Here is a 14,070-nt window from a genome sequence, read left to right on the forward strand (position 1 = left end):
CAAAGAGCTTCCTAGGGTTAGAGGCAGATGCTTGGAATTTAGAGTGGTAGAAATTGGCTTTAGCAGCAGAGACAGAAGAGGAGAATGTAGAGAGGAGGGAGTGAAAGGATGCCAGGTCCGCAGGGAGGCGAGTTTTCCTCCATTTCCGCTCGGCTGCCCGGAGCCCTGTTCTGTGAGCTCGCAATGAGTCGTCGAGCCACGGAGCAGGAGGGGAGGACCGAGCCGGCCTGGAGGATAGGGGACATAGAGAGTCAAAGGATGCAGAAAGGGAGGAGAGGAGGGTTGAGGAGGCAGAATCAGGAGATAGGTTGGAGAAGGTTTGAGCAGAGGGAAGAGATGATAGGATGGAAGAGGAGAGAGTAGCGGGGGAGAGAGAGCGAAGGTTGGGACGGCGCGATACCATCCGAGTAGGGGCAGTGTGGGAAGTGTTGGATGAGAGCGAGAGGGAAAAGGATACAAGGTAGTGGTCGGAGACTTGGAGGGGAGTTGCAATGAGATTAGTGGAAGAACAGCATCTAGTAAAGATGAGGTCAAGCGTATTGCCTGCCTTGTGAGTAGGGGGGGAAGGTGAGAGGGTGAGGTCAAAAGAGGAGAGGAGTGGAAAGAAGGAGGCAGAGAGGAATGAGTCAAAGGTAGACGTGGGGAGGTTAAAGTCACCCAGAACTGTGAGAGGTGAGCCATCCTCAGGAAAGGAACTTATCAGGGCGTCAAGCTCATTGATGAACTCTCCAAGGGAACCTGGAGGGCGATAAATTGAAATTAAATAAATAAATAAATAAATTGAACAGGATGCACCTGAGCCCAATTTCGAGTCTCATAGCAAAGGGTCTGAATACTTATGTAAACAAGATATTTCTGTTTTCTATATTTAATAAAAGTGCAAAAATGTCCAAAAAACTGTTTTCGCTTTGTCATTATGGAGTATTGTGTGTAGATTGATGAAGACATTTTTTTTACGTCCATTTTATAATACGTTTGTAACGTAACAAAATGTGGAAAAATTCAACGGGTCTGAGTATTTTCCGAATGCACTGTACTTTTGGTCATATATTGTATGTTCCTGTGACCATCCCCTCTGATGTATCTTTGATTATGCAGCTGTAGAGATGGGTGTTCCTGCCGCTCCTCAGCCAATGCTTGGGGTGGGACTCACCATGTCAATCTGCTCATGGCCTGCAGTTTGACACACACACACATATAAATACTATAATTAACTCATCAGGGATTCTTCAAAGTGCGACAATATTTCATTCAAGGTCACTCCCAAACCCTGCCCCCGACTCCTCTAGCTTCCCTGTGCTGTATATTTCACATATCCCTAATCACTAACAGTTTACACACGTCATTGAAAATACGGTATAAGGCCGTTAAAAACCTGTGTGTCCAACTTCTCTCTTGTCCTCTAAAAGCGAATGTATTTTTTTATGTGGACCTGAGGTTTTGATGTTTCTTTTCTTTTCTGTTCTTTTAGGGGCCTGTTTGCAAGTCATTACACTGAGACACATTACCTGGAGGATGGGAGTCCCGTCACTGGTGCTCACAACTCTACGGTAGGCTGGAGGTTGAGTGCTTCTGACATTCATGTTTGAATGAACATTGTGTGCTGCTGACTTTAAAGGATGGACCTTTAACAATATTATGTGAACTCAAGTGATGTTTTTTGGATCAAATGGCCCTCAGGGCAATATTGAGAACACATGTCTGAAGTATAGACATGGCATGACATCTGAAAGATCAAATGTTTTGATCCAGTAAATGGATTATGACTAACTTAGTTTTTAGTGGGGAATATCTGTCTAGTTATTGACATAAAGCCATATTGACATGTAGACCTAACACTTGGTGAATTGATACAGGGTTAAAAACAGTGCCTTCAGAAAGTATTCACACCCCTTGAATTTTTCCACAAATATTGTTCTGTTATAGCCTGAATATAAAATGTATTAACTTGAGATTTTGTATCACTGGCCTTCACATAATACTCCATAATGTCAAAGTGGAATTATGTTTTTTTTAAACTTTTGCTAATTAATAAAAAATGAAAAGCTGAAATGTCTTGAGTCAATAAGTATTCAACCCCTTTGTTATGGCAAGCCTAAGTAAGTTCAGGAGTAAACATATACTTAACAAGTCACATAATATGTTGCATGGACTCACTCTGTGTGCAAAAATAGTGTTTAAAATTATTTTTGAATGACTAACTTATCTCTGTACACCACACATACAATTATCACTAAGGTCCCTCAGTCAAGCAGTGCATTTCTAACAGAGATTCAACCACAAAGACCAGGGAGGTTGTCCAATGCCTTGCAAAGAAGGGCACCTATTGGTAGATGGGTATTTTTTTTTTTACAAAAGCAGACATTGCATATCCCTTTGAGCATGGTGATTTTTTTTATTAGGCTTTGGATGGTCTATCAATACACCCAGTCACTCCAAAGATACAGGCGTCCTTCCTTACTCAGTTGCTAGAGAGGAAGGAAACCGCTCAAGGATTTCACCATGAGGCCAAAGGTGACTTTAAAACAGTTACAGTTTAATGGCTGTGATAGGAGAAAACAGTGAAAACAGTGTGGCAGCATCATGTTATGGCTATTCTTGTCATCGGCAAGGACTAGGGAGTTTTTTTGCATAAAAAGAAACAGTCTGCTTTCCAACAGACACTGGGAGACAAATTCACCTTCCGGCAGGACAATACAGTAAAAGACAAGGCCAAATATACCCTGCATTTGCTTACCAAGACAACATTGAATGTTCCTGAGTGGCCTAGGTTTTGACTTAAATCAGCAAGACTTGAAAATGGCTGTCTGGCAATGACCAACAACCAACATGACACAGCTTGAAGAATTGTAAAAATCATAATGTGCAAATATTGTACAATCCAGGTGTGCAAAGCCCGTAGAGACTTACACAGAAAGACTCATAGCTGTAGTCGCTGCCAAAGACGATGCTAACATGTATTGACTCGGGGGGGTTAAATACTTATGTAATCAAGCTATATTATTGTTTTATTTTTCATAATTATTTTACAAATGTTAAAAATTTTCTTACACTTTGACATTACAGAGTATTTTAATACATTTTAAACCTACCTTGGAACCAACCAAATGTGGATGTGAATATTTTATGAAGAGACTGTACCTCAAGTAGAGCTAGTTATCATGCTATTTACATTATTTCACAAAGCACAACATAAGTCCTCCAGAACCAGAACATGCTACATTATATTCCAATGGATGTCAAGGCGATTTGGCTTCGTTAGCTTACAGTTTGATTTAGTTAGTGGGTACTGTAAGTACACAAATGCTAGTGCCAGCAGTCAGATCTGGTTCACCTGAACTACTCTTCCTTACAGTAATTAGCTTAACTGTTGAAGGAAGGTTTGACAACAAGACAGCACAGAGGCTTTTCTAGGCCAGCCTTCAGGTACAATGTGTTGAAGCATTCTGGGATAATCAAGCCAACCATTAGTGATTTTCAAAAGCCTTTCGCTTAACATAGTTAGCAGCTTGTTCCCCCTTCACAGCTGGAGTGAGATTTGAAGATATGACTTAATTGAGCAGAGGTGAGGACAGTTTGACAGGTGCTTGGCAGGTGGAAGGGGAAATGGTTTGTGATTTGGCACTGATTGACAATCTATTTTCCTCAAAGCTAAAATACACAGTGATGTTCTTCATTCTTCAGAACATGATTGGTGGTATAAAGTAAAGTAGGAGGAGATGTTAACATATTATCTTATCAGTGTATAGAGCTGATATAATAAGAAAGGAATAGAAAATACAAAGAAATGCAAAAAAAATTGACATTGAAGAAATTGACTGGATGAGGATGGAAAATGGTTTATGGTCACAGTCACATAGAGCCCCACAGCGTCATAATACCCCAAAACCTAGCGGTCAAACATGGAGATGGTTCCAATCGTTTTGTCACCATTCATTTTTCCCATAGGGGATTTTAGAACCACTTCAAACAAGGTCTGCGTGACATTTTGATAACTGTAAATCTCTTTCGGACAGTGGGACTTTTATCAATATTTTCCACTTTATTTACTCTCGGATACAAAAAATGCTAATTAGCATCAAACAAGATATCATGCAAGCTCCTGCATGTCATCTCTAGCTTACACCTCTGCATCAGCTACCTAGCTTGCTACTAGCTACCTTGATCCAAAACAAAAGATACACTGAGTGTACAAAACATTAGGAACACCTTCCTAATATTAAGTTACACCCCCCGTTGCCCTCAAAACAGCCTCAATTCGTCGTGGCATGGACTTTACAAGGTGTCGAAAGCCTTCTACAGGGATAATGGCCCATGTTGACTCCAATGCTTCCCACAGTTGTGTCAAGTTGGCAGGTAGTGGATATCTACTCTGAATAGCTCCATCTCATCCCACAGATGCTCAATTGGATTGAGATCTGGTGACTGGGCAGCCCACTGCAGTAAGATGAATTCACTGTCATGTACGTGGAATCATTCATGGACAATCCTAGCCTTGTGGCATGGGGCATTATTCTGCTGAAAAAATCTATTTGCAGATGGATACGCTGCTGCCATGTAGGGATGCACCTGATTGGCAATGATGTTCAGATATCCTGTGGCATTCAAACATTGCTCCACTTTTATCAAGGAGCCCAATGTGTGCCATGAAAACACACCCTAAACCATCACACCACCACCACCAGCCTGCAATGTTGACACACAGCAGGAACCAGATTCATGCAGCAGATACCAGATTCATCAGACCAGGCAATTTTTCCAATTCTCCTGTGTCCAGTGTTTTCGTTCCTTAGCCCACTGCAACTGCAGTTTCTTGTTTTTTGATGAAATTTGTTGAACTCTATAAGGTTGTTGGCTAGCTAGCTAGCTACCTACAGTAGATGATATTAGCAAAATCAGTCCCTTATAATTACTGCTAACTATATGAATGACGTGAAATCTTTTTCAATTCATGGTGTCTAAATGCAGTGCTGTATTAAAGCAATTCAGAGCTAACTTTTGACATGTTCTGTTACAGATTCAAAGCCATATTTACCCATTGCAGAATGTATCCATAGTTATGAAAGAATAAGCATATTTACAGTGCCTTCAGAAAGTATTCACACTCCTTGACTTTTTCCACATTATGTTGTGTTACAGCCTGAATTTTCAATGTATTGTCACTGGCCTACAAACAATACCTCATAATGACAAAGTGGAATTATGTTTTTTTAATTTTTTTATTCATTACAAATCAAAGCTTAAATGTCTTGAGTCAATAACTATTCAACCCTTTGTTATGGCAAGCCTAAGTAAGTTCAGGAGTAAACATTTACTTAACAAGTCACATAATATGTTGCATGGGCTCACTCTGTATGCAATAATAGTTTTTAACATGATTTTTGAATGACTACCTTATCTCTGTACCCCTCACATACAATTATCTGTAAGGTCCCTCAGTCGAGCAGTGAATTTCAAACACAGATTCAACCACAAAGACCAGGGACGTTTTCCAATGCCTTGCAAAGAAGGCCACCTATTGGTAGATGGGTAAAAAAAAAGAGAGACATTGACTATCCCTTTGGATGGTGTATCAATACACTCAGTCACTACACAAATATAGGCATCCTTTCTAACTCAGCTGTTGGAGAGGAAGGAAACCGTTCAGGGATTTCAGTGGTGCCTTTAAAACAGTTAGAGTTTAATGGATGCGATGGGAGAAAACTATGGATGGATCAACAACATTGTAGTTACTCCACAATACTAAACTAATTGACTGAGTGAAAAGGAAGCCTCTACAGAATAAACATATTCCAAAACATGCATTCTGTTTGCAACAAGGCACTAAAGTAATACTGCAAAAAATGTGTCAAAGCAATTCACTTTTTTCATGAATACATAGTGTTTCGGGCAAATCCAACACATTACTGAGTACCACTCTCCATAGTGGTGGCTGCATCATGTTATGGGTATGATTGTAATCATTAAAGACTGGGGAGGATTTTCAAGATAAAAAATAAACAGACAAAATACCATAGGAAAACCTGGTTCAGTCTGCTTACCACCAGACACTGGGAGATTAATTCACCTTTCAGCAAGACAAAAACCAAAAACAGAAGGCCACATCTACACTGGAGTTGCTTTCCAAGAAGATAGTGAATGTTCCTGAGTGTCCGAGTTACAGTTTTGACTTCAATCTACTTGAAAATACCTGAAAATGGTTGTCTAGTAATGATCAACAACCAATTTGTCATTATGGGGTATTGTGTGTAGATGGGTGAGGGGAAAATCTATTTAATCCATTTTAAATGTAGGCTGTATTACAACAAAATGTCGAATAAGTCAAGGGGTATGAATACTTTTAGAAGGCACTGTATTTGACAAGAATGCTACTAGTCACCCATCATTCACATCAAACACCTGAACTTCAACAATGTTTTAAAGAAATCTAAATAGTTAACAATGGATGCATATGCCTTTTATACATAACATATAAACATCTGACTTGATGTAAATATTAAAAGGATTTATTTATCAATGCCACAAACCTGTGACATCGAAGAGGACCATATTAACTATTATTACTATCAGAGAATGCACAGATTCTTATTCTTTTCCATTTTAGGAATTAGACCAGCACAAATAACACAAAATGTAAAACAGCATATTGTGATTTTTGTTGGGTGAGTTTCAAATGAAGAAACAACTGGATGCATAAGGTAGGTTTAATATGAAATACTAGATCTACTCCAGCAGAATGAGAAACACCCTTGGTGTCCATGTTGCTGCTGTCAATTGTGAGCAACACATTTACCACTAGTGTTAATGTATTTAAAATACTAAGACCCCTTTTCCAGCTGTTTGACCAGTAATCAAAGCATTTGCTTATTCCACATGTTTTGGATGGAAAATTGTTGAGAAATGTATACAGTGCCTTCGGAAAGTATTCAGACCCCTTGCCTTTTTCCTCATTTTGTTATGTTACAGCCTTATACTAAAATGTATTAAAAATTGAGTAATCCTCATCAATCTACACACAATACCCCATAATGAAGCGAAAACAGGTTTTTAGACATTTTTGCAAATGTATTAAAAATAAAATTCATAAAAAACGTATTTACATAAGTATTCACACCCTTTGCTATGAGATTCGAAATTGAGCTCATTTGCATCCTGTTTCTATTGCTAATCCTTGAGATGTTTCTACAACTTGTTTGGAGTCCACCTGTGGTAAATTCAATTGATTGGACATCATTTGGAAAGGCACACACCTGTATATATAAGGTCCCACGGTTGACACTGCATGTCAGAGTAAAAACCAAGCCATGAGGTCGAAGAAATTGTCCGTAAAGCTCCGAAACAGCATTGTGTCGAGGCACAGATCTGGGGAAGGGTACCAAAAAAATGTCTGCAGCATTGAAGGTCCCCAAGAACACAGTGGCCTCCATCATTCTTAAATGGAAGAAGTTTGGAACTACCAAGACTCTTCCTAGAGCTGGCCACCCGGCCAAACTGAGCAATCGAGGGAGAAGGGCTTTGGTCAGGGAGGTGACCAAGAACCCGATGGTCACTCTGACAGAGCTCTATAGGTCCTCTGTGGAGATGGGAGAATCTTCCAGAAGGACAACCATCTCTGCATCACTCCACCAATCAGGCCTTTCTGGTAGTGGCCAGATGGAAGCCACTCCTCAGTAAAAGGCACATGACAGCTGGCTTGGAGTTTTGCCAAAAGACACCTAAATGATAAACAACATTCTTTGGTCTGAAGAAACCAAGATTGAACTCTTTGGCCTGAATACCAAGCATCACGTCTGGAAGAAACCTGGCACCATCCCTACGGTGAATCATGGTGGTGGCAGCATCATGCTGTGGGGATGTTTTTCAGTGGCAGGGACTGGGAGACTAGTCAGGATCGAGGCAAAGCTGAACGAGGCAAAGTGTAGAGAGATCCTCGATGAAAACCTTCTACAGAGTGCTCAGGTCCTCAGCCTGGGGTGAAGGTCCACCTTCCAACAGGACAACGACCCTAAGCACACAGCCAAGACAAGGCAGGAGTGGCTTCAGGACAAGTCTCTGAATGTCCTTGAGTGGCCCAGCCAGAGCCCAGTCTTGAACCTGATCAAACATCTCTGGAGAGACCTGAACCTGACAGAGCTTGAGAGGATCTGAAGAAAAGAATAGGAGAAACTCCCCAAATACAGGTGTGCCAAGCTTGTAGTGTAATACCCAAGAAGAATCTATGCTGTAATCGCTGCCAAAGGTGCTTCCACAAAGTACTGAGTAAAGGGTCTGAATACTTATGTAAATGTCATATTCCCATTTTTTTTAATGAATTAGCAAACATTTCTAGAAACCTGTTTTTCTTTGTCATTATAGGGTGGTGTGTGTATATTGATGAGAAAAATGAATTTAGAATTTGCTGTAACATAATAAATGTGGAAAAAGTCAAGGGGTCTGAATACTTACCGAAGGCACTGTATATGCCTAATAAAAAAATAATTTAACTTCACTAGGGTAGGGGGCAGCATTCGGAATTTTGGATGAAATGCATGCCCAAATTAAACTGCCTGCTTCTCGGGCCCAGAAGATATGATATGCATATAACTGGTAGATTTGGATAGAAAACACTCTAAAGTTTCCAAAACTGTTAAAATAGTGTCTGTGAGTATAACAGAACTGATTTGGCAGGCGAAAATCTGAGAAAAATCTATTCAGGAAGTAGTTTATTTTTGGTTTTGTAGTTTTCTATTCAATGCCATTACAGTATCCTTTGACTTAGGACTCAAATTGCAGTTTCTATGCCTTCCACTAGATGTCAACAGTCTTTAGAAATTGTTTCAGGCTTGTATTCTGAAAAATGAGGAAGTAAGAGCAGTCAGAATGAGTGGACCCTAAAGTGTCACAGAGTTTTTTCATGCGTGCAACCGAGAGAGTGCCTTTCTTGTTTACCTTTTACATTGACAACGTTATTTTCCGGTTGAAATATTATCGATTATTTAGGCTAAAAACAACCTGAGGATTGAATATAAACATCGTTTGACATGTTTCTATGAACTTTACGGATACAATTTGAATTTTTTTGTCTTCGTGTTTTGACTGCGTTTGAGAGGGGTTTAATAAATGCATTCTACAGAAGATAATGGTATAGGAAACCTACAAAATAATAGCAAGAACCCCCTCTGCAGTTTAGAAAATGCTGTCATAATGCTGTGCTGATAAACATTTACAATACAGTATTTCTGTTGATTACTGAAGAAAACGCGCGAACTAAACTGAGGTTTTTGGATATAAAGAGACTTTATCGAACAAAAGGAACATATATTGAGTAAATGAATGTCTGCTGAGTGCAACCATATGAAGATCATCAAAGGTAAGGGATTAATTTTATCTCTATTTCTGACTTGTGTAACTGTTCTACTTGGCTGGTTACTGTTTGTAATGATTTGTCTAGTGGGCTATGTTCTCAAATAATCGTAAGGTATGCTTTCGCCGTAAAGCATTTTTTAAATCTGACACCGTGGTTGGATTCACAAGAAGTTAATCTTTAAACCTATGTAAAATATGTTTTGTTTTCTGAATTTTTATAATGAGTATTTCTGTATTTGAATTTGGCGCCCAGCAGTTTCACTGGCTGTTGAAGAGGTGGGACGCTACTGTCTCACGTGCCCAAGAGAGGTTAACAACCAATTATACATACTCCACTGAAATGACCAAAACCATAAGTTAAAGGTCAAATATTTTGAAAGTAGACTATGTTATGATGTCTGGTAGCTATTTTCATTTCAAAGTTTCCTGTCCAAAACACAACTGACTAAGTATTTATAGACATTATAAAACCGTAAATTGGTACACAAACTCAATTTTTTTTATCATAGTGTCATAAAGAATTTTAAGGTAAATGCTAAACATAATGCTACCCAATATACACTACATGAAAAGTATGTGGACACCTGCTCGTCAAACATCTCATTCCAAAAACATCTGCATTAATATGGAGTTGGTCCCCCTTTTGCTGCTATAACAGCCTCCACTCTTCTGGGAAGGCTTTCCACTAGATGTTGGAACATTGCTGCGGGGACTTGCTTCCCTTCAGCCACAAGCGCATTAGTGAGGTCAGGCACTGATGTTGGGCAATTAGGCCTTGCTCGCAGTCGGCGTTCCAATTCAGGTGTTTGATGGGGCTGAGGTCTGGGCTCTGTGCAGGCCAGTCAAGTTTTTCCCCACTGATTTCAACAAACAATTTCTGTATGGACCTCGCTTTGTGCACAGGAGCATTGTCATGCTGGAACAGGAAAGAACCTTCCCTAAACTGTTGCCACAAAGTTGGAAGCACAGACTCATCTAGAATGTCATTGTATGCTGTAGAGTTAAGATTTCCCTTCACTGGAAATAAGGGGCTTAGCCCGAATCATGAAAAACAGCCCCAGATCATCATTCCTTCTCCACCAAACGTTACAGTTGGCACTATGCATTCGGGCAAGTAGCGTTCTCCTGGTATCCGCCACACCCAGATTCGTCCGTCGGACTGCCAGATGGTGAAGCGTGATTCATCACTCCAGAGAACGCGTTTCCACTGCTCCAGAGTCCAATGGCGGCGAGCTTTACACCACTCCAAGCAACGCTTGGCATTGTGCATGGTGATGTTAGTCTTGTGTGCGGCTGCTTATCCATGGAAACCCATTTCATGAAGCTGCTGACGTACAGTTATTGTGCTGACGTTGCTTCCAGAGGAAATTTTGGAACTTGGTAATGAGTGTTGCAAACGAGGATGATTTTTACGCGCTACAAGCTTCAGCACACCATTCTACTGCCAATGTTTGTCTATGGAGATTGCATGTCTGTGTGCTCGATTTTAGACAGCTGTCAGCAACGGGTGTGGCTGAAATAGCCGAATCCCCTAATTTGAAGGGGTATCCACATACTTTTGTATATTGTTCCTGTATGTCTATGGCACCGACATGTTCATGTTTAATGTAATTAGTTGGTGACTCAGCCAAGTATTTTTATAGCAATGCTATTTCAAAAGGAGTCTCCTTTCAGAGCAGTAAAGGGGTCTCTTTTGGAGTCAAGTCAGTACAGCCTTAGTGATTGTGTAAAAGTATGAGCTGGCTACGGAAAAGGCCAGCTTCAAGTATTTTGTCTCACAGTTCAGTACTGACGTTCAGTATTTTTCAAACTGACTTTTGGCTAACAAAGCAGTTGGTCTTAGACTAATTGGTGTAGACTTGAATGAAGGCATTCAGCCATAATACAGAGTTTTGTTTTGACTCCAAACCAGACACTTCCTCATCATACTGTCTCAGATAGACAGTAGCTTCATTATGTCTCTGTACACTTAATGGCTTCCTTTCCACTTCTCCTTGGTTGACCATTGGTGAAACGAAAGATAAGTATACTATAGTTTGTTAAAGAATGTCCTGACACGGTTTAAATTTGACTAGAGTGTCATGTTGGTCTTTTTCAGAAGAACTGTTACTACCATGGAGAAGTGGAAGGCCACGCTAACTCTGACGTCACTCTCAGCACCTGCTCTGGCCTCCGGTAAGTAACACTTCAGTCTATAGGATCCCAGAAGCCTCAGACATGCTGTGTAAGTGGTCACAATCATGACCCACAGATTGTTCTGGCAATTCTCACATAGGAACTTCATTGGGAGGAAGGATGTGTATGACAAACCATTTGAATGTAAAAAATGTTTATTTCAGAATCAAGACATACTCCATAGCTTAGAGCACACCAAAAGGAATATAGTGACACCAAGATGTCTATTTCATGTACTGTTCGCATATCGTAGGGTCTTAAATGAGGCATGTATAGATGGCCACTTTCATCATATTTTCAGAATAATGTTTTGTGATACAAATGTAAAAAGCATTTCAAGCATCCTTCATCCCAATGAAATTGTATGTGAAAATTGACAGAACAATCTGAAATACCACAAATATTTAACCGCTGCTGTGGAATCGCACTTTAGCCCCTTAAATCTCTGTCAACAAACAGGTATGCGTTTCCACTTACCCAAGAGTATGGAAGAGTCCACCAAAAGTGTATAATAGATCCCTAGACATAGAACATGGTCTTGGTCTGGGCCACCCAGTGATTATTGGTATTCTCCTCCACTCTCCTCTGGGCATGTGTCTGTGCCTAATGGCCACCTGGAAGTAATAAAGCTGCCTGGCTGAGTCTAAACAGCAACAGAAAGCCTGCTGATGTACGCTCATCTCCTGCTTAATTACCCCAAACTACAGATGCATTATGTGACGAGAAAACGTTTAGTATGCCATGAAACCTTTTAACGATGCAATAAAAGCTAATGAAGAGGAACTTTTAGCGGTAATACATTTGTGATAAAAATGTTGACCTGAATAAGAGTCCACCCCCAAGGAGTGTTACTGGTAATTCTTTTTTTTATCTTGTACCTCACAAAATCCTTGAGGCAGGCAGATGTTTGACGAGCAATATGTGGCTTGGCTTCAATGCCAAAACAAATTGTTTCAGAGTTTTAGTTGGCCTAAGAGCCTCTTCGGGGAGTTGAATCTACTGTAAGTCAGTGGGGCCATTTACATTGACTGAGTTATTTCACTAAGAGACATTTGTTCAGTCCCAACATCCAGTAAGAAAATAAAACAAATCTAAATAATCTGCGAAAAATTTAATAAAGATTGATTTAACTAGCTGAGTTTTAAGGCTGTGTTTTAATCCAAAGGAAAGGCAGTACAGAGAGAAAAAAAATGAAATATATAAGTAGGCCTTAGAAATATCCTTCCACACTTTGGTCCTTGGAAGTCAATAGTCCACAGTCCACATGAAGGAAACTTCTCTTGATGAGCAATACAATATCCCTTACCAGTTCTTGACTTGGACTGAAATAGGTGCTAGTACTCATTTTAGGTGCTGGTACTGTTTATATTTAGGTGCATGAGCTCCACAATACTTTTGAGCTAATATTCTATGAGGTGCAGGAGCTCTAGCAGTAGAAAAATTGAGGCACCGGTACTCCGTTCCGGTGAGCTCTTGTCCAAGTCAAGCACTGTCCCTTACTAGACTTTGAGAAAGTTCTCACTCAAAGATAAAGACCTGGGCCTTTAAACTATAAACATTTTCCTAATTACAAACATTTCTGACCATAACATGCAGTCAAGAATCAAGATGGCTTCCCCCTTCTGGTCACATAATGCTTTGTCCACACAGTCAATTTATTATGCCAGATCTGTTGAACAGCTTTGCCTCGTCTTCCCTTGTCTTATAGGGGTTTCATCTCACTTGAAAATAAGACCTTCATCCTTGAACCATCGTTGGACCAGGACAATTATACACACATCATTTACAGAGGGGAAAACCTCAACCTGTCCTCTGGAACCTGTGGTCATGGCTTCAACATGTCCTCTGTTACACCTGACAACCATCTAAGAAGCCCTTTCCGAACATTCAGTACCAGGGTAAGGCTCATCGACAACAACTAGGTTTTTCTTCTGACCATTTCCTTCAGATAACCTCCATCAAATACCACATTAGAAATATTGGTACTGTAGCATTCCATACACAAAACTGTTCATGATAAAGCTATCAGATAAAATCATTAGATCTAGAAGATGTTCAAAAGGAAGAGCTTGATAATGGATTCATATTGTACAGGATCTGGAATAATGGTATCAGTGAGATAGATAGATAGATAGTGATGTAGGAGCGTGGGCTCATGGACTTATGACATTGTCATCCAGATAGCTGTCTGAGAGTGTCTGCAACACAATGTTCTGGGTTTGATAACAATCTGAGCGGGGATGATGCCACCTTTCATGGTGGGAAAGCAATTGATTTGCCGACTGACAGAATTCACTATGGAAACACCTATGTCTTAATTTCTCTGATATAACACATGACACCATTTGAAACAGGCTGATATGATATTTGTTTTGTAATGGCAAGCCAGGGGACCTTAGGGAGATGTTTATTGTTAATGTGTAAATTGATGCATGCCTTTATAGCTATTGCCTCAGAGGTAGGATCAAACTTATTTTTACCATACTGTTGTAACAAAGATGTGGCAGTGTGATCGATTATAAACAATGAGGGCAATTTTCGCTATGACCA

At 40.0% G+C, this 14,070-nt stretch overlaps 1 protein-coding gene across 2 annotated transcripts in view; it reads left to right on the forward strand.

Moving 5' to 3' along the window:
* Window positions 1-14,070, forward strand: part of adam12b (ADAM metallopeptidase domain 12b) — a 150,727-nt gene that overhangs the window by 98,945 nt on the left and 37,712 nt on the right. For both annotated transcript variants that reach the window (XM_071393235.1, XM_071393236.1), the window contains exons 4-6: window positions 1,472-1,550; window positions 11,444-11,520; window positions 13,229-13,418. In XM_071393235.1, coding sequence (XP_071249336.1) covers window positions 1,472-1,550; window positions 11,444-11,520; window positions 13,229-13,418 — 346 coding nt within the window. The remainder of the gene's footprint in view (window positions 1-1,471; window positions 1,551-11,443; window positions 11,521-13,228; window positions 13,419-14,070) is intronic.

The sequence above is a fragment of the Salvelinus alpinus genome, chromosome 3, assembly GCF_045679555.1.
Source record: "Salvelinus alpinus chromosome 3, SLU_Salpinus.1, whole genome shotgun sequence".
Taxonomy (NCBI): Eukaryota; Metazoa; Chordata; class Actinopteri; order Salmoniformes; family Salmonidae; genus Salvelinus; species Salvelinus alpinus.